The 20909-nt window shown below is 49.3% G+C and overlaps 1 protein-coding gene across 1 annotated transcript in view; it reads left to right on the top strand.

The window, feature by feature from the left end:
• The window catches only part of LRRC75A (leucine rich repeat containing 75A), a 215878-nt gene that overhangs the window by 83204 nt on the left and 111765 nt on the right, over nucleotides 1–20909 (top strand). The window contains exon 2 of the mRNA XM_006113077.4: nucleotides 1331–1459. Within this exon, the coding sequence (XP_006113139.2) occupies nucleotides 1331–1459 (129 nt within the window). The remainder of the gene's footprint in view (nucleotides 1–1330; nucleotides 1460–20909) is intronic.

Genomic DNA, 20909 nt, shown 5'->3' with positions numbered 1-20909 from the left:
TGCACGTTGCACTTGGAAGTAGGTACCTGGAATGCAAGGTGTCGAGATGGATGGACTATGATCCCAGCTGTGAAAGGTTGTGCGTGTGTGTGTGTGTGTGTGTGTGTTCACGAGCGCCAGGCCCGGTCAAAGAGTTTGTGGGGCCCAAGGTGGCATGTTGAGGTTGGCTGCACTGCGTGGCTAGGCAGCTCCCAGCCAGGGCAGCAGGCGGGGGGGGTGGGTGCTGGGCAGCACGGGGCCCTGAAGGCGCAGGGCCCAAGGCAGCCGCCTTGCTCACCTCGCCCTAAGGCTGGGTCTGGCGAGCAGGCTACAGGGCAAGCAGTCACAGATCCTTGTGATTACAAGGGCTTACAGCCCAGACCAATGTTCCCTCTAAATTTTCCATCCATGTGCAAAATAAATGTTTATGTGCTCTGAGGCATGTGTGAATGTGCACCACCAAGACAAACACAAAAGCTAACTGTGGGTGCTCATTTTCCTGAGTGGCTGCACAAGTACGCCGCTTACAGAGACCACTGCCCCAGTCTATCCCACCCTAGTGTTCAGGCACAAAATGCTGCAGAGAGAGATTTAAGTGACTTGCCCATGGTCAGACAGAGAGTTTGTGACAGAGCTGGGAATCACCCAAATCTCTAGAGTCCCTGCCCACTGCCCTAACCGCAAGGGCATCCTTGTATTAGAAGTGGAGCAAAGGGCTTTTATCTTCGAGAAGAAGCTGCTCTGTTTGTAGAACTCCCTGTAATCCATCAGTAAGCTTGAGTCGTGCTCCTGTGGCCCTTGGGGAGTTGCTCTCGAGGAACAAGAGATAGTTAAAAGAGAGACGATGTCTGAAATAAATTGAAAAACTGTATTTAATCCCTTGCCCCCAAACCTTTTATGAAATGTTAAGGAGTGGGATGGTCGATATACACAAGGGTGTTTAATAGGGTTATGGGGTTTGTGCCAAGATGTCTTACCTCACTGTGTGATGGGACACGCTGGGTCAGATTCTCTCAGCTGGCACAGTTCTGATAGCCCTGATTTCAGTTGCATCACCTCTGGCTAGTCCCTGGGTGAGTGAGAGGTCTGCTGATTACAGCTCGCTCAGTGAATTGATTGCTTGTGAAGGGAGCCAAGTTTGAAGCCCTGGAGCCTAGTGTCTGCTCTCCATTATGCAGGTAAAGCATCAGAGTGAAAGCGTGCCCATAGCAGCTTGCCAAGTTACTTAGAGACAGGCACATCTCAGTTCCTTAGCTTCTGCCCTGAGACTGCCAACACAGGAGAATTGGGAGAGACGGGCTGTAGCCATCAGATCTCTGAGGGTAACTAACGTGACTCCTGTTTTCTGCAGGATTTAGGAATGGAATCGACCTCTCTGGATGACGTCTTGTACAGATACGCCAGCTTCCGAAACCTAGTGGATCCAATCACCCACGATTTGATCATCAGTCTCGCTAGATACATCCATTGCCCCAAAGCGGTAGGTAACTCGCTCCAACTACGTGACCAAGGCAGTTCTAGTCTCTTGGGAATTTGGGAAATGCAGCTTTGTTGGAAATGAGAAGCTCTTGGTTTGTTTTTGATAAGCATTTACTGCTTAGCTCATTTTTGTTCTTTGTTTTTGTCATATTCCCTGGTTTTGCTTTCGTTCCTTCTGGCTCACTTGCTTGGACAAAGAACTAAGCTTTGTGTGTAACCTGCAGTGTGGGGCGGGGGCGGGGGAGGGGAAGCTTACCAGTTAACCATTTACATCCCTACTGGCAGCACAGGATCTTGGAGACTTGAATATTCTTTGGGTGGGGCAACAGGGATGTTTTATTGTGGAGTGGAGGAGAGGTGGCCTGTGCTGCTCACTTCCTAGTCAGAAATGGGAAGAGAGTTGTTCAGAGCAGTGTGAGGTAGCAATGTTGGACATGTTTAGATGTCAGCCAACACTGACTCTCCAACCCAGCCTGCTTCATCGTGTGCTTTTGATGATGACGTGCCAGATCCTCTGCTGGTGCAAACAAGCAACTCCACTGAAGTCAATGGGAGCCATGCTGATTTACCCCAGAGGAGGGTCTGGCCCTCTTGAGTCATAGAAAAGGAGCTTGAATGATGGTTCTAATTTAGGGATGACAGAGGACGTGATTCTGGGGTTTGGGCCTCATCAGTCACAGTGTGTTTTGCAGGAGTGACTGGGATGCAGGTTCCATGTTATCTGCCTTTTCAGAGTTTGGGAATGTGTGATTTCAGATGAATGGTCCAATTTGTACATCAACCATCTACACTGGGGGTTAGGTCTGTGTCTCTTAGGGGGATGGATTTCTGTCTCACACAAACACACCATAGCTATGCTGAGCTTAGTTTTCTGCATTGAGCAGTCCTTCGCTCTTCAGTGGCTCATCTGTAAATTGGAGATGATAGCTCTTTTCAACCTCCTCGGGCGAAGTGAGCTTAAACACAATAAAGAGAGCAAGGCCCTCAAATGCTATGGCAATGGCAGCTGTATTAATGCCTGAAATGAATTAACTGATTGCTTTCACCCACAAAGTCACTGCATTTTTAATGGGAAATTCCTTGGGCATGCAAAATTGGGAAATGTCTGATACGTCATAGAGCCCTGATGAAACAGCTGATGAAACTGATGTTAGTGTTTCTTGGCTGCTGTTTTTTCTTTTGTTTTGTTTTTGTGCTTCTCCCCATGAGTCACCTGTCATAGATTAAAGTTTGCTTGTTAATTTCAGGAACTAACTCTGTGGATGCTAACTCAGGTGCCTGCCTGCTCATTGAACTATTTCCAAGCTTATCAAAGCATGTAGGAAAGGACAGGAAGGGTCTAGTCTTGAAGATCTGTACAGTCTACTCTGGGGGACTGCTCCTTGTGGGTAGGCCTGTAGCAACACAAGGCAAGACAGAAGGAGAGCAGGCTAGGTTGTGGGTCTGATTTTCCTGAAGGGCACTCAGCCTCAAAAGTTCAGGAAATGCCGCTCTAAAAGGGGATTTCCCAGTTTTTTAAGGAGTAACCACCATACTCCTGTGGAACAGCATGAGGTCCCCTTGCTGGTTTGATCTCTCCTAGCTACTCTTTTTTTTGTCCACTTTTAATGCTGTGGGCATTCCACTCTTGCCTTGTCATTTCAGGGTCTGCCTATAACACCCTTATCCTAAGGCTGATCTGTTGGCTTTCGCGGCTAATGGCTTCTCCAGACTCTGAGTAAACGTGCACTTCTGCCACTGGCCTGAGGAAAGATTGGCCGTGGCTCTCTAATGCCGTCTGCAGCTCAGAGCTCTCCCACAGGCCCAACCATTTATTTTACAGGAGTAAAATCACATCTGCAGTGTGCTAAGAGCCTTCCCTTGAGTTGCATGTAACCGGGGTGGCTTGAATACAGCCAATGCAGGGTCCCCTTTTGGGTGAGTTTTCTTAAGCACATCAGTGTGTTTAGTGTCAAGGCTTCAGAAGGGCCTAAGCTCCATCGCCCTGTTTGTGCATTCAAATGTCAGACTCTTCTGCAGCGCATGGGTTTTGGTGATGTCTGCTGGAGGAGCCAGATTCTGGCATTGCTTGAAGGCCGGGATCGGGGTGGCCCTGATCCGACTCCCCTTCAAAGCTCTCTCCTCATGGGCCCCCTCGTGATTTCAGTGAGCTGGAGTACAGCACATGTGGAGCCGTTCCAGGCCCCCAACTGTGTCCCTGAGACTGGAGTTGGGCCCGAAGTGCAGGTATCCCGTTGGAATGCCTAAGCACAAACTCAGTGCTGTCTGTTATGTATAAGAGCTGTGCCAAGAGACATCCCCCGTCAGCCATTATCTGCTACCGACTACTCCGGTGCACCGTGAGTGAAGGAAGCTCCCAGAAAATCAATTTTAAATGTGAATTATTTCACCTTTGCCTGCCATTTTCCACTGACATTTCAGGGGGATATTTGCTAATGATCAAAGACATTTAAATGAGCCTTTCCTTCCTCACAACCACAGCCCCGGGGGGAGGAGGGGCGGGGTGATATTTCTCTTTCCTTTCCCCCCATCTAGGCCTGAGGAAAGACAGCTCTGAAAGGTGCTCTGTGTAGCCTCAGAGTGGGTGCAGCGCTGGTAAAGGCAGCGTGTGCTTCGCTCTCTGGCATGCCTCAGCCTGGACGCAGAGGGCTGCCCTTCTTGGGTAGAGGGGTGACCACTCCTTGTGGCTCAGCTCGTCCTGGGCTTTTCTGGGTTGCTGTGCAGCTTTTCTGGGGTGGGTATGTGCCCGTCGTGGGGTGGACTGAGACAGACTCATTTGATGGAGGCGTTGAAGGGTTTGCTGTAGGCCAGATGGGAAAGGCTCCCTACCAGCCTTTTGCATTTGTCCAGCGACTCCCATCTGAGGATGTTGCAGCATGTCAGAGGTGAGTGAATGAAGTCTCATTGCTCTCTGCCAAGGTCAGTGTTGGCACCATCCTTTCACAGGTGGGGACATCAAGGGATGGGCAAGTACAGGCAGTCCCCAGGTTACATGGATCCGACTTACATCGGATCCCTACTTACAAACGGGGTGAGGCAACCCCGCACTAGCTGCTTCCCCCCCAGCAGACCAGGGATATGCGGAGCTGGTGCCCTCCCTCCCCCCAGCAGACCAGGGAGACGCGGAGCGGCTTTTTTCAGCAGACACCTCAGCTTGAGAATAAAGGACTGAGGGAAGTGAGGTGTGGGAGAATAAAACTGAACTCTGGAGAAATGTTTGACTAGAGTTTCCCCTACAATATGTACCAGTTCCGACTTACATACAAATTCAACTTAAGAACAAACCTACAGTCCCTATCTTGTACGTAACCCGGGGACTGCCTGTACGTTTCTTGCCCAGAGTTCAATGGGAAATTAATGCAATAATGCAAAGATGCTCTGACTACGAGTTCTGTGATTTCATGACAGGACCATGCTACCATAATCTCTCGCCAGCCATATAATCCATCCAGCTTCCTAGACTGCGTGTTCTCACGTGACCTTGGGTTACAGTCGTCATTCTGGGTTCCTGACGTCACACTGGTTTGGATGGTCGCAAAGGCAGGCGTCAAAAGTACAGGAGACAGTTAGTCTTGTTTGTCGTAGACCTGGCCACTGACTCAGTGTGTGACTCTGGGCAGAGTAGCCAGTCTCTGTGCCTCATTTTTTTTTCTATGACTGATATGAGGAAAGTGATACTTACCCACCTTTATAAATTACTTTGCATCTCCTGGTGTCAAGGATTATACAAGCAGGCAGTATTCCTCGCTGCAGGAGTCATCCTAAGGGCAACTGAGCTGTGAGCAAGAGACTTTTTAATATCCGAATATCTGAAATAATAGCAAAGGAATAATAGTGATTTGACTGTCAAAGTCAATTACATTCTATTTTAATGCTCTTTTTTTATGTTTTTGCCAAGCTGTGACAATCCCTCTATATGGGAGTTTAATACATCTGCATCACATTAAAATACTTGGCCATAGCAAAGTTGTCTGGGAAGCTCACACTTCACTAATAATAACCCCTGTGTCTTTCGTTACTTCATGTGTTTTGTCCCACGCTCATGTTTTTGTTATAACAAGAGTGGCTCTCTTGAAAAGCTCTTCTGTACAAACTGTGGGAAAATAGATAAAGGCTGAACCCAGGATCTTGGAGTGAAGAAAAAATGGCACGAAGGGTTTTTGTGGGGGGTTTTGAAGGCTAACATTGTATAAGGGTAACATCTGTGCATGTTTCAGTGACGCCAGTACTGGCAGTCATCACTCTGCACCTCCGAACAGGTGGGGACCAGCAAGACTTAATGGTGCATCTACACAGCAAAGTTATTTCAGAATAACGGCCATTATTCTGAAATAACTGTGAGCGTCCACACAACAATAGCGTTATTTGGAAATAATTTCAAAACAACATGCAGCTTATTCCAAAATCTGTTAACCTCATTCTAGGAGGAATAATGCATCTTCTGAAATAGTTATTTTGAAATAGGGGCTGTGTAGACAGGGCAGCCAAACTTTAGATCCTGCCCCCCTTCCTCTGGAGCCCTTAAAGCTACAGTCTCAGCAGAAAGGGCTTGTAGCAGGAGACCCTAACAGCCCTGAGCCACCCTGCAGCTGCCAATGCCTCACTTTGTCCAAAAATGAGCAACCTTGTTGCTCCCAGCCAGCCCTCCACTGCTCCCAGGGAGCAGTCAGACAGCTCCCAGGAGCCTGCCAGAGGCCAAAAGATGGGAATTTTGGGGGTAACAAAAGTCGTCCATGGGTCTCCAGTGCTGCAGGTCCCTCAGGTCCAGGAGGCTGTCCCAGGTGGTGTCGACTGCTCCCCTCTCGCAACTGGTCTGGCTGTGGAGAGTAAAGAGAGATGGCCAGTCTTCCATGGAGACACTGGGTACGTCTAGACTATGTGCCTCTGTCGCCAGAGGCATGTAGATTAGGCTACCAGACATAGTAAAATGAAGCGGCGATTTAAATAATCGCCGCTTCATTTAAATTTACATGGCTGCCGCGCTGAGCCGACAAACAGCTGATCAGCTGTTTGTCGGCTCAGCGCGATAGTCTGGATGCGCGGGTTTCGACATCAAAGGTATTTGTCGACCACCCAGGTATGCCTCCTGGGATGAGGTTTACCTGGGTGGTCGACAAATACCTTTGATGTCGGCACCCGCGCGTCCAGACTATCGCGCTGAGCCGACAAACAGCTGATCAGCTGTTTGTCGGCTCAGCGCGGCAGCCATGTAAATTTAAATGAAGCGGCGATTATTTAAATCGCCGCTTCATTTTCCTATGCCTGGTAGCCTAATCTATATGCCTCTGGCGACAGAGGCATGTAGTCTAGACGTACCCACTGTGCCTGAAGCCTAGCCCCCATCTGTGAACTGAGCGCGACAATTCTTGGCTCTGTCGCAGGCAACGTACTTGGAGCAAGGCTATGTGCACTCTGGCCAGCGGGCCCATTCCTACAGGGGCCCAGCTATCCCTGGGAGTGGGTGCTGCCCTAGTAGTGCTGGCATGCGCATGTGCAGGACTGTTGAGTGTGTGAGTGTGTGTGTGTGTGTGTGTGTGTGTGTGTGTCCTCAGCCTCCTTCTAGAGGTGGCTTGTGGAGGGAAGGTGTCCCACCATGGTGTCATGAGCATGGCAGGCCTCTCCAGGCACCCTGTTGCCATTAGGGTTCTGTGTGGCAGCCTCTTGGGGCTTTGTGTGGCCAGGAGTGGCACGGCATGTGCTCCCAGCTGCACAGGCTGCTGAGCGATCCCTAGGCCGCAAGGGCTGAGTGAGGAGCGCCCAGCTACCCCTCGCCGCCCATCACCTCCACCCCATGTGAGGGGAACATGATGGCACTCACCCGACGTTCCTTCCTGGCCTCGGATAATGCCTGGGACACAGGAAGGGGCACGGGCTCCGGGGTCAGGAGGGTGCTGGTGCTGGCCTCGTCTGGCTCCTCCAGCTCTGAGCCTCTCCTCACTCCTCCTGCTCCGTTCAGCTCTGTCCTCCTCCAAGGTTCTCATCCCTCCTCTTCCTTGCTCTCCCAGGTTTTTTTCCCAGTCTCTTCCCATTTTCTTTGACCCCAAATAAAAAGAAACAAAGATTTTATTTTTTCCAATACAAAATTTTGGTTTATTGTCTCAGCAGGGAAGGGGGGAGGGAGGGTTGTAGGAGGAAAGATAGTGAGGGGCGATGTAGAGGCCCCTCGTGTGGCAGCCCAGGGGAGAGTGTCACTGGGCCCCCCAGGGAGAAGCTTTTCCTCAGGGCCTCTGCATACAACACCCTGATGAGCCTGCCTGATGGCAGCTGTCCGCGGCTGCTCAACGGCCCTGCCTCTTCCCCACCCCCAAACATTGTAGAGCACACAACACGCAGCCACCATGCGAGGGATGTTGCACTCCCTGAGGTCCAGCCAGGTGAGGAGGCATCTGAAATGCACCTTCAAACAGCCAAAGGTGCCCTACACCAGCATGTGGGCCCTACTGAGCCTGGCATTGTAGTATTCCCAAGAAGGGTCAAGGTGGCTGGTGTAGGGTTTCATGAGCCTACACTAGGGCAAGAGGGGGTAGGCCATCCCCTTCCATGCAGTTGGGTATGTCCACATCCCCGACCCTGATGGTGCTGTCAGGGAAAAAAGTTCCACCATGCAGCTTATAGTACATGCTAGAGACACATGTGTCATGAGCCTTGGCCTTCCCTGACCACCTGACCATCTGACATAGATGTTGGTGAACAGGTCCTGGTGGTCCACAGGACCATGGAAAAGTACCCCTTGCGGTGGATGAAGAGAGCTGTCCGGTGGTTGGGGGCCCAGATGGAGATGTAGGTGCCATCAATAGCCTCCCACCCCAGCTGGGGAAGCCATGTCAGCAAAGCTAGTGATGATGGCATCCACATCACTGAGGTGGATGACCCTGTGTAGCAGGACAGTGTTGATGGCCCTCCACATACCTACATGAGTACGGCTCTGACGGTCAATCTCCCCACGCAGAACTGGTTTCCACCAGATCAGTAGGTATCTGGAGTAGCAAACTTCCAGAGGGCAATGGCAGGTCTCATGTGAGTGTCCTGTAGCCTGAGGGCAGGGGTGAGCAGATCAAAGAGCTCCAGAAATGTGTCCTTCCTCATCCTGAAATTCTGGAGGCAGCAGGTGTAATTACCATCAGGCAGATTTGAATGTGGGAACCTCTGAAGCTTCTTATAGGAGCCTCTACAGCTTGAGCTATAAAGCCAGCTGGCTCTCAGCCCCTGCTGTGGAGGTCTCTTGGTCTTATCTGTTGCTGTGCTCTAGGTGCCACTGCCTGGGACAGTGAACCACATTATGGCTTTGTCTACACTGCAGCCTTCTTGCACAAGAACTTTTTGCGGAAGAGATCTTCTGCAAAAAGTTCTTGCGCAAGAGTGCGTCCACACTGCCGTGTGCTTTTGCTCAAGAGAGCGTCCACACTGCCATGGATGCTCTTGCACAAGAGAGCTCTGATGGCCAATCACAGAATGGCCATCAGAGCACCTGTGCTTTTTTGGATAGAAAGAGGAATAACTCTTGCGCAAAAAGCCCTGTCTTCTGATGATCTGCTGTACTTTTTCTTGCGCAAAGATGCAGGTGTAATGTGGATGCGCCGCGAGTTTTTGCACCAAAACTCTGCAGGATCCAGCTGCATGAGCCTCACCTGCAGAGATCCAAGGGTCTCCCACCTGCAGGGTCTCCCACCAGAGCTGGGAGTTGGGTTCCTGCAAGGTCTGGGCTGCAGCCAGCAGAAACTGCTGCATGAGGTGCAGCACAAGCTGCAATAGCCGTAGTCTGCCCAGAGGCAGCTCCGACTCCATGTCTAGAGAGCTGAGGTGTCCACTAGGGCAACCCCAGCAGGGAGAAGAAAAGGTTTTGCTGTCCCTCGAGGAGGTAGGCAAAGTCAAAAAGCCTGAGACACTGCTCTACAGGGGGGTCCCTGTAAGCAAGGGCCTCAGCTAGCCTCAGGCAGTAGCCATGGGAAGTAACTGCTGACGTGACGCCCTGCCTGACGTGGTTCTGGGTGGCCTTAAATGCGAGTTAGCGTCCAATCAGTCTGGACGCTCTAGTTGAAATAGCTCGGCGCTATTTCGGTGAGCTTTTGGTGTGTAGAAGCCCTATTTCGAAATAAATGTGCAGTGTAGACATAGCCTTAGTGACAAACCAAGTAAGTTGGGAAGATCAACGTGACTTTAGGCTGCAATAAATTAAACTCTTCATACTAAGAGCTGTTTCCTTGATGCTGAGCTCTGTGCACTGGCACTTAGAGCTTCATGGGTCCAATCCTAGTTAAGCTAACGTCCATTGCATTAGGGTAGAGGTGCTGTACAGTAAACCATTCTGTATATACTAGCAAGCTACAAAAGCAGGTGTTATGGTCTAGCAGCCTGAGCACTGATCTAGGACCTTGGCATCTGTAAGTTCTAATCCTGGTTATGAAGTTACAGACTCCCTCTGTAGCTGTTGGCAACTCCCTCATAGAGGCACTGCAGAAATAATGAGTGGTTTCTAGAGCTCTTCGGAAGACGACTGTCTTTGAATTGCTAGATCATTGTGATTGCTGAGGTCTTGTATTTGGGCACTTCATTCCGTCCATTACTGGCTCTGAAGATGGGTGTTAGCTGTTAGTTGAAATGCACACCTGCTGTTTCAGAGCAGAGGTAGGAGTGCCCATGGTGGAAGTGCCCTGAAATCTGAGCTGGAACATCAAAGTATCTGAGTGGCTACCCACCATGTATCAATGTGGTGATAAAACACCACCAGGCAAGCACATTCTGTGGTGGGGACGCTCTCTTGCCTAGAGACAACCCTCCCACCATGAGTTCCTTCATGCTACTTTGTCCTGTGCCCTTTTCAGATTGCGTGTCTGCAAGGGAATTCTTTTTCCAGATTTGCTCTGGATTCTTCTCAGCTTGGAGGATAAACTGTGCAAACCAGTTTCTCTTTCACGTTTTTCTAGAGTACCTTTCACTATACAGTGTAAACACTGTCCAAAGGTCTGGGGAATATGGGGCTGAGGATTGAGCAAGGAGTACTGCTGCTTCTGTTGGCACTGACCTGTTGCTCCACCCTGCTAGAAATAACAATAAACTCCTGACTACTGATGCAAGTCGTCAATCCCATGGCAATTTTTGTCAGAATTGGGCTGTTATTCTTGGTATTTGTACTCCATCTAATCCTGAGTCATCTGCTTGACTAAATTGTCTTAAACTGCTCTGGTATTTGTCTGCTGTTAAATCCCTGCCTCACTTTCTCTCAGAACTACTGTGCACTAACTGCCTGCTAGCGATCTAATCTCTGTGACTTCAGCTACACAAATAGCATAGCTGAAGTCAACAAATTTAGCATGGCTAAGGTCGGCGAGGGCTGCTCTCCCATCAATGCCAGCTTCTCTTCTCATACTGTGGAGTACTGGCATCGACGGCAGAGCTCTTGGAAATCAATTTATTGCATCTAAGCAGACGTGATAAATCGATGGATCGATTGCTGCAATATGGATCCCTAGTGTAGTGGAGACAACCCTTTAGTGTTGGCTGTGTCTGAATTGCAGCTGCTGCTATTCTCATACTGTTTGTAAAGTGCCTTGGGAATGCACTTCTTACCATAGCAGCGTAAGAAGTTATAATCAGTAGTATTTTACTTCCTTCCAGAGGAGTTACAAAGCACTTGTGTCAGGATTACAATTGACACCAATACCTAACATGGCCTCATTGATGTGTGCAAGAATGATTGCTACTTACACAGTGATGAAAAAGACCAGTATATTTCAAGGACCGACATTTCTGTGTCTTGCTTAATGACTGAAGATGAGTCGCTAAACAGAGAAAGATGTGGCAGTGTCAAATCATTTCTCTTTTAGTTTTTCCTAAATATGAAACAAGTGCTGCAAAGCAGGTCCTGACTCCTCGGCTGAACGTTAATGAAACCGATCCATCACCTCCACTGGGAGACGGTCATTCCACGTGGGCTGTATTGTTGATGGTGAATGATTTCTGCACACATATGGATGTCCCAGCCTGCCGCCTTCAGTGTTGCTCAAGTTGTCCAACCGTCTGTAGCTGGGGGGATGTATTTCATATCTTGCTGAGCCACAGTGACCGTCATGCGTACTCACCTGCTTTCTTCTAGGCATTGTGTAGGGCAGCGGGTTTCAAACTTTTTGAAAATGATTGATGCCGCGACCCAACCACATCTGACTGGAGTATGGGCTCCAGGGTGGGGCTGAGGATGGAGCATTGGGAGGTAGCAGGGGTCTCTGGTTTTAGGGGTTCAGAGCTGGGGCAGGGGGGGCTTACCTTGAACAGCTCCCAGTCGGCGGTGCAATGGTGGGAGGAGGGAGGCTACGGCAGCTTCCTGCCTCTCCTGGCACCGCAGACCATGCTGCCCCCCAGAAGCAGCCAGCAGCAGGCTCCCAGCTAATTGGAGTGTGGAGCTAGTGCTCGGGGTAGGGGCAGTTGGTGGAGCTATGTGCACTCCCCTCACCCCCCCCCCCCCCGGAGCTGAGTTTAGCACCCCCACTGGTCATCCAATCCCCCTGCAGCAATGAGACCCATGGCCTGACATTCCATGGCCCCGTCCTGGGTCGTTTGAAAACCACAGCTCTAGTGCAGTGGTTCTCAGATTGTGGCTTTTAGTGGGGTCTCCTTAGACCTCTTTGGCCCAGGGCTGCCTCTGGCCCTGTCCCGTCCGCCCAAGGCCCTGCCCCATCCTGGAGCAAAGAGCCAACCCTCCTCCTGCCTTGCCCAGGGGCCCAGCATGGCTAATGGCTCCCCTTGGCACAAGTATAATGGAGAGAACAATCCCAAGTGTTCCGTGCAGCCATTATTTAGTGTCCCTGCTGTGTGTTATGCTAAATCTGTTAGCCCAGGTACGTGTGCAAGCTCGTTTGGGACATGCACGGGATTTAATGGTCTGTGGCCATAGCCTGCCATCGGATTTTTTCCCCCTTAATACACAGAATCACTGATTTCATTGGAACAGGGCAGGAAGCAGCCCTGTATTTTAGCAGTGCTTTGTGTGCCAGGGAAGTAAAGCCGTTCTGGTAACCCTTTGCAAAAGTCATTCAGAACCAAGCATCAGTGTATTAACGGTATGTAAGCCCCAGCATCCTTCCCAAGAAAAAGAATATTGGCAGCCTGGCAGCATCATTTCTGTGGGGGTAGTGTTTGAACTACGTCGGGGTGGGCAGTAATTTTTGAAGGGGGGGGGGCAAGAGATTTCCCTTGCTCTCCTGCCCACAGACCCTGAGTGGCCTGTGGTGGGGGAGCACATGAAGTCTTTGACCCTGCCCCTTGGTGCTTAAAGAGAACTGCCAGATGTTTTGACCAGCTGGGGGTGCATGTGCCCCTGGCGAAAGGAGGAGACTTCATGTGCTCCCCCTGCTCCCAGGCCAATTAGGGCCTGGGGGCATGGGATCAAGCGGTCTCTCACCCCCTGCCCCCACCCTGCAAGAGGCTCATGTTACGTAGAGGGAACCACCAGCAGTTTTGAACTGCTGGTGGTTCCCTCTGATGCCAAGCACCCCGGGTGGGGGGAGGAGACTTCGTGCACTCCCCTGTCCCCAGATCTCGATTGGCCTGAGGGCGGGGGAGCAGCGGGCTGGATCAACCGGGTTGGTGGCTGGATCTGGCCCACGAAGGCTGTTTCGCCCACCCCTGGACTACATAGTCCTGCACAATTCTATTGTGGGTTTTTTAAATAAAAGTTTGTGGGGATTAGCTACTGTTGTTAACCTTTCTGCTGCTTTATTTCCAGTCTTCTGAAGCCGCTTGATGGTGTCATCACCTCTCTTGTATATCTAAAACACATCTCTGGAAAGGCTGTGCTTTAGTTAGGTGATGGAATTAAGATTTCTCATTACAGATTTTTACAGGTTTCAGCCTTCTTGTCTCTGAAGGAAATTCAGCTTGTCATGCAGGTTTGGTCTGTGAAGTGTGGGGAGATAGATAGCCTCCTAAGCTCGGGGAACAAACATCGGGAATTTTCTTTTGTCAGTGACATAAGAAACTCCTCTGGATTACAAAATACATAAGTATTTATAGTCATAGTTCAAAATACTATGGTTTACCATAACGAGGAGTCCTGTGGCACCTTGAAGACTAACAGATTTATTTGAGCAGAAGCTTTCATGGGTAAAAACCACTTTGTCAGATGGATCTGATAGATGCTATAATTTACCAGTTACTATAGTGGTTGAACTGTTACAGGAGCACTTTTAGAAGGGCCTCATTAATCATAATGGAATCATATGTATGCATCAATTGGGTAATATATAGTTTAAAAGTCCATTCATATTTTGGATTCATTCTCAAATGGCAAATTCTACTTAGATGCCAAGTATTATTTTGAGATTTTTTTCTGAGATTTGGATGAGAAATGTATTTTCAATGGGAAAAAAAGTCAAACCCCCCTATTTTGCCCAAAAAAATTGTCAGTAGTGTTTTTTATTCTAACTGGTAAAACATTATGAAATAATTGTAGAAAATTCTGTTCAATGAAAAACCCAGCTTTTGGTAAATTATCAATAATCTTGTTTGTAATGTGTTTGATAACAGTAAAAGCAATTTAAATTTTTGAAACATTTGGGGGAAAAAAACCAAAAGATTTGTTCTGTTTCAAACCTTTCAAAATAAAAAACAGTCCCCCCTCACAAAACTACTTTTGGATTTTACAGTGTCAGCCATTGGTCAGTGCAGTGCGTGTGTGTGTGTGTTACACCCGAGTCTTCAACAGCTGGGACACAAGGTCCCGTCGCAGCGGGCAGCCTAGGGAAGGCTGACGGGTGCCCTGAGAAGTATAACGTCCGTGTCTTTGACCGCTAGGACCAGGTCCCTTCGTGGCAGGCAGCCAACAGGCTAACAGACGCTCCAGAGTTTACAGGGAGAGCTTATTACACTTCAGACTTTGACTGCTAGGATACATGATCCCTTCGCAGCGGGCAGCCTAGGGAAGGCTGAGAGATGCCCCACGGATCTGTCCCCTGGAGGCGACACGATCCAAATGCCCAGCTCTGCCTGTATCTGTCCCTTATGACCAGCTGGAGTTCTTTTAAATTGTGCTTGGTTCTGTTACAGCAACTGAAGGAGTCAGGTTAAAGCTTAAACAGTTACAGGTTTATTAAAGAAGCTTATAAACCATATGGTTACAATGGCTATTGCTCTATTTCTTAACTGCTAGCAAATATAGATCTTAAAAATGGTTACAAAGAAAATAAAGATAGAAAATAGAAATAATGGTACCAAGTGACAGCTTAATCTTTAAAGAGCTCTAAGTCTATGTGTACACTTAAGACAAAGGACCACATCCAGGTACAATTTTTACCCCCTTCTGTGCCTCTCGACTCCAGCGTATCAGGCCAGGGCTGGTCCCTCAATTCCTAGGAAAGTCGAATACAAAGTGGGCGTCCCCATGGAACCTCAGGAGGCCAATCACCTAACCCGACCAGCAGATAGATGGTAGATTGACAGTCAGAGTAAGAGTGCTGCTGGACCCATCTTTATACCCATAGGGGCCCGTATCCTCTTTCTTATCTAAGATGCCAAATTATGTTGGTCTGTCTTTGTGACGCCAGTTCTTACAAGGAAGTTTCAACTTAATTTACACTTGCAAGAGAGATAACTAAATTGTGAGTACTGGACATTCTTTACTGGGTGAGAGATTCCTCCCCCCGGACAGTGTGTGTTCGTATCAATATGGGTTTCAGTCAAGGGCACTCCTCGGCAGCCTCTTGGTCAGCAATTGGCGTATCTCTGTTTACAGCCATCCAGGGTCACAGCAGCCTGCATATCCGGGCCTTCTGTCAAGGCATCAAAGACTATGCTGATTTTACTGCTCTGTGTGCCCTGTATGCTTCCAGGCAAGCAAAGATGGATGTTACAGGGGGGGTTCCTGTCTGGCTACATACAGCTGTCTCTGATGAGGAGTGTTGCAGCTGAAGCAAGGCCGGTGTCGGTGTCATGGGAAGCTAGGCTGTGGGATTCGGGACGTTACTGACGCATGTCCTTTCACATCCGGTCCTGCCATGCCCTCCACAGCCTTTTGAACCACGAGTGCCCCTACTGAAATGTCTGAAATGTTGGAGACGGCTTAGTGCAGTGGTCACCAACCAGTCGATCGGGATCTACTGGCAGATCTTGGAGCCTCTGACGGGATCCTGACTGACTTCAGCTGCCCCTCCCCCTACTGCTGCACATCTCCTGCCCTTTGCCTTGGAGCTGCCTCCCTGCCCGGAGCCTCCAACGTGCTGAGCAGAGCAGGGAAGGGAGAGGAGGGGCGCTGATGTCAGGGTGCCCCCTTCCACTCTGGATTCTATCTCCACGGAACAGTGGGCAGGGAGCACAACAGGGTTTGGGATGAGGGGAGTTTGCTGGCTGCATCTGCGGGTGGTGCAGGGCCAGGGCAGGGGGGAGCCTGCCTTTGCCCCACTGCACCACCACTCAGAAGCTGCCTGAGGTAAGCAGTGTCCAGCTGGAGCCAGCTCTGAACCCCTGGGCCAGTCATGAACCCTTCCTGCACCCCAAGCCCCTGCCCTAGCCCTGAGCCTTATGACCGGGACCGAGGTGTACCTGTAGTTCAGAATAGGAAGCCTAATCCGAACTACCTAGTCCGTGCCGCGTGTAGCCGCGGGCACGGAGTCCGAACTAGCGGGGCTTTAAAAATGGCGGCGCCCGGCAAGATGCAAATGAAGCCCGGGAAATTCAAATCCCGGGCTTCATTTGCAACTTCGGTTGCCTACATTAACCACCCTAGTTCGAACTAGGGTGGTAGTGTAGACATACCCTTATAGAGCCTATACCCTGAATTCCTTCCTCAGCCCAACTCCCTGCCCCAGACTCAGCTCAGAGCCTCTCTCACACTCCAGATCTCTTATCCCAAGACCAGAGCCTGCACCCCAACCCTCTGCCCCTGGCTGGTGAAAGGGAGGGAGAATGAGGGAGGGAGGATGGAGTGAGCAGGGGCAGAGCCTCAGAGAGGGGGCGCATGAAGGAGGCGGAGCCAGGGTATTTGGGTTTGGGGGCAGAGTCAGAGATGCATTATGCCCCCTACTCCCCTGCCCAAGGGTGCAGCTTCTGCACTAGGAAAGGATGTTTCTGAGCAGAGCACCTTGCTGTGCAGTCCAGTCTGTTCACCGCTCACTGTTTGCAAACAAAACACGTGGAGACGTGTTGATGCTTGGCGTTTAAATCTGGCGTCCTGAGGAGCCACAACTTAACGCAAGCTGGCAGGATCTGTGTGACCCTTTCTTGACTCTCTTAATAAGAAAAGAACCTTTTTTAATCAGCGCACAGTCATAAACAAAGGGTCCTGAATGCCAGGAGATTTTTGCCTGATCCGAGAAAGACGCATTTTAATGCCTCTAAAATGTCAGATGCCAGCTGAACAGGAGAGTGACGTGAGCAGTGGCCCTTCGTGCACAACTGTCTTGATTCCATCAACCTCACGAGGGCATTGCTGACGATGCAGCTCCATCAATTGCCACCATGGGCTTTAATTAAGCAGAGCTGTGGTGGAGGAGAAGGTTAAAAAGAAACCCAGAGCAGGAAAAGCAATTTCACAGCAGCCTCTTAGAAAATATTTGGTCTTTTCTCAAAAAGCAACTGTTGCTAAGCATCCAAAGTTAAGTTTGAAACCAACTCCAAATCAGACAGGATTTTTGGTCGCTTAAGTATTTTAAGTCCTCAAAGCAGAAGAAACAGATTCAGGGTCACTTTTCAGGAGGAAGGGAGAAGCCGGAGATTACTTGTTTGCATGGATAGAAGTGGGAACCAGTTCTGAGAAAGAATTAGATTTAATAGGAATGTTCACTCTGCTTGAAAATGTCTCCAGCCCAGTGTATCCTGAAGTGCACTGCAAGACGAAACAGAAAGAGAGAGCGAGAGAATGCTTATACGAAGTACCAAGAGAAGTCAGAGAAGGGGTTAGAATGGGAAGTGGACCAGTTTCTTTACTGCATAAAGATAACCCCACAGTGGATGCTGACACTGTTTCCTCCCCAGCTTTTAAACTTTTTACTCTCCTGCTGATGTTTTCCACAGTGTGGCTGGATAATGAACACAGACTCAGTTTTTATTTCTTCTCACCCTTCTTGCTGGCCTCGTATCAACCAAAGAAAGGAATGTTCTTTCTTCAAGTGAGCTCACTGGAAGCGACTGCCTAATGAAGGCAAGGCAGTGTGTAGTTTTCACAAGTTGGGCAGTCTAGTTAGTGCCTACAGTGTAATCTAGCTGTCAGCTCGACCTGGTGGTCTCAAGACAGGTAGTGCAGAGAAGGCTGTTCTATCATTTCACACCAAATTAGCAAACTCCAGTTAAGAACACACCCGTTTCTCCTTAGGGAAGTCTGAGCCACTCTATTTAAATGTATTTGTACCATTGTGATACAGTCTTCACTGTAAATCAAGTGTGTGATTACCCTGGATAACTAACACACATTTGTTATCATGCTGTAAAATCCCAGTGGAAACGGGAATGTCACCAGGTCAACCATGGGGAGGTAGGGTTGGAGGGAGAAGCTCTAATATTGACCTCTCCTAGTTTACCAGTTGGTTATGCTGACCACCTTTATTCTGGCAGAGGAGGTGGAGCCCTGGTGTGTGCTGTTGGTCAGGTCCCTGGAGAAGGACTCGGGTGGGGATGGTGCTGTTTGGCTAGGCATACCGTGGTAATGCCTGGAGACCTTAGGGCCATGGGACTCGACGTTGTACTGACAAATAAGAGAAAGAATCCCTGCCCCAAAGATTTCATAGTCTGGGTACAATTCCCAGCACCACAATGGACTTCATGTGTGACTGTGGCCCAGTGACTTTTTCTTTTGGCCTACTTCTCTAAACGGGATAACACCTATTCTTTCCTCTACCCTTTGTATCTAACTCAACGGAGCTGGCTCTTGTTTGGGGCTCTCTGGGTGCTATTGCAGTACATATAATCAATAGTCTATGATACATTTGAGAGTGTTTGTGTGTATCTGTCCGTCTGTCTGTGAGTCTGCCCCAGCCAGTCTTGGGGAGCAGCTGCTGGCTGGACAGCATGGCCCCAGCCAGCCCCGGGAAACCTGCCTTGAGCCCCCAACCACTTCCCTGACTCCTGCACCCTCCACAAACTTAACCCTCTGCCCTGAAGGATCCAAGCAATGGCAGGTAAATCTTCTAGTAATACAATAAAATAACTCACTCTCTGTGCCTCACTTTGCATCTGCAAATGAAGAGCAATATTGACCTAGCAGGATGGTTGTCAGCGTCAGGCAGTTTCGGATCTCTGGTTGAATGGTGCTGTGGAATTCACTGATGTGAATGTGGTAGAGATTTGTTTCCTGTCTGAACTTAACTCCTGTGATGGGATATGAGGGAGGGAGAGTGAATGAATGCCTGCTCAGGCTATCTGAGCTGATACTCCAGTGACGTTCATGTTGCGTTGCTAATTTCAATACATTATTAGTCAGAGGTTCACTCTGATGAGACCATTTGACTAGATGCCAGTTAGATAAGGGCTTCAGAAGATCCCTGTCACTTATTCCCAGCTATGGACAAGATGACCAGTGCTGCAGAGTAAAACTGGCAGGGAAGGGAGACTGAGCCACGTGGGAAAGCATTTGCTGACCTTATTTCAGCAGGACTGCTGGGCTTACTTGTTGTCTGGTGGACAATACCGTATGCTGCCTGATAGTTTGCTCTACTGTTGGGCCTTGTTGGAATTTGAGGATTTTCATTGCATTCTAAACCACCGTTAGACTTGATCATCAGTCAGCAAGCCTCATAGATTTGCTGTGCTCAGTGAGCCCTGATCTCATTGCTGTAATATAGTCTTGCTGAGCAAAGCACATAGACACTTCTGCTACCTGTTCTCTCCCCATCCTGGAGGCAACTGAGGCCTTGAGCTTTCCGAGCTGATAACTCAGCACCTTCCCTTTGCGCTAACTTCAACAGCCAACATCCGAAACAGTTGCTCCTGAGGGAAATAGGTGGCCAAGAAGCAGGAACCTCATTAAACAGCAAGCCCCCAGGTGATGGTTTCCTCCAGGAATTGACATTTGAGTACAGATCATTTTGCTTTTAATCAAAACATAATTTAATGCATCAGAAGGAAGTGTATTGATTTACCGTCCCACCCTTGCTCATTCTTGAACTCATTATATATTAATGTCAAAGCATGTGTATTAAGACCCTTTTTGCTCCTGAAGTGTATGTCTGCACTGCAAGAAAAGACCCACGGCATGGCCACAGGTCAGCTGACTGAGGCTTGTGGGACTCAGAATGGCCATGAAGACATTTGGGTTTGGAGTCAGGCTGGAGGAAGAGGAGAGATGAATCTCAGAGCTTGGGCAGGCTCCAGCCAGGCCTGATTATCTACATTGCTGTTCCTGATGCTACAGCCCAAGCTCTGAGCACCTAAGTCAGTAGAGCCAGGCTCTGAGACATGCTCTTCTTGTAGTGCAGACGTACCCTGAAGGAGTCTGTGCAATGGATTGGTTTGGGTCTCTGGCCAGAGCAGTTAATGTTTTGGAGGGATGTTTTAATAGCTGTCCTTGGCTTTGCCTGTGAGACTTTGAACTGTCCGGGAACAAATGGTCCAATGGCAAAATGGATTGCAAAGAAGAACGATTTCAGGAAGAGGCTTCACTGAAGGGCTTGCTTAGACAGGCCTGCAAGCCAGCAGCACTTTGCAGCGAGTGGCATGGCACTCCAAGCCACAGTGCGAGTTCTCCAAGCCACAGCTTATTGACAGGGCTGTTTTTCTGAGACCTACGTATGCAGGGCAGTAGCATCCTGAAAACCAGATGCTGAGCATAGCATAATGAAAAGACACCACAACAGGGGAGTGGAATCCTCCTTACTAGCCCCAGTGTGCTGCTTGTTGTGTGAGTCCATCTGTCTGTCTGAAGGGCCTCTTCTATCTGCGCTTCCAGCAAACCCTGAGGAGTTCTCCCGATAGCATCCTGATGAGGCGGGGAACTAGCCCCACTTCACACATGGGGTCCTGAAATGCTGAAAGATGAAATGACACACACAAGGTAATGCAGGGAGTCAGTGGCAACCCAAGACCATCTGCCCTCTTGTTGGGAATGCAAGTTAATCATGGTGGCTCACCTGATGCACACAGAAAGCTGTGAGCCATACGAGTGTCTTCAGGGACCCCTCTCCTGAGCCCCTGCTACAAGCAGAAGTATGAAAGCTGCTCAGCCTAGGGGCAAAGGAACCAGTTTCCACAGAATATCGGGGAAGAGGTTTCTATTTCAACTATTTTCTAACTGCCAAGAAAATGGGGCTGGAGGCCAGTTTTAGATCTCAGAAAGCTCAACAAATTTCTCTGCACCAGCTAATTCAGAATGGTGACTCTTGCAGTGTCTCAGCCCTCGACTTTCAGATTGCATATGTTCATATAACCATAGATCCTGCCCACAGATTTCTCAGGTTCGTGGTAGGACAAGAACACTACCAATACCAAGTCCTTCCTTTTGGTTGAGTATTTTCAAAGACTTTTACCATGGTCAG

Source organism: Pelodiscus sinensis, chromosome 21, assembly GCF_049634645.1.
Source record: "Pelodiscus sinensis isolate JC-2024 chromosome 21, ASM4963464v1, whole genome shotgun sequence".
NCBI lineage: Eukaryota > Metazoa > Chordata > Testudines > Trionychidae > Pelodiscus > Pelodiscus sinensis.
This window is presented reverse-complemented; position numbering and strand designations above follow the sequence as displayed.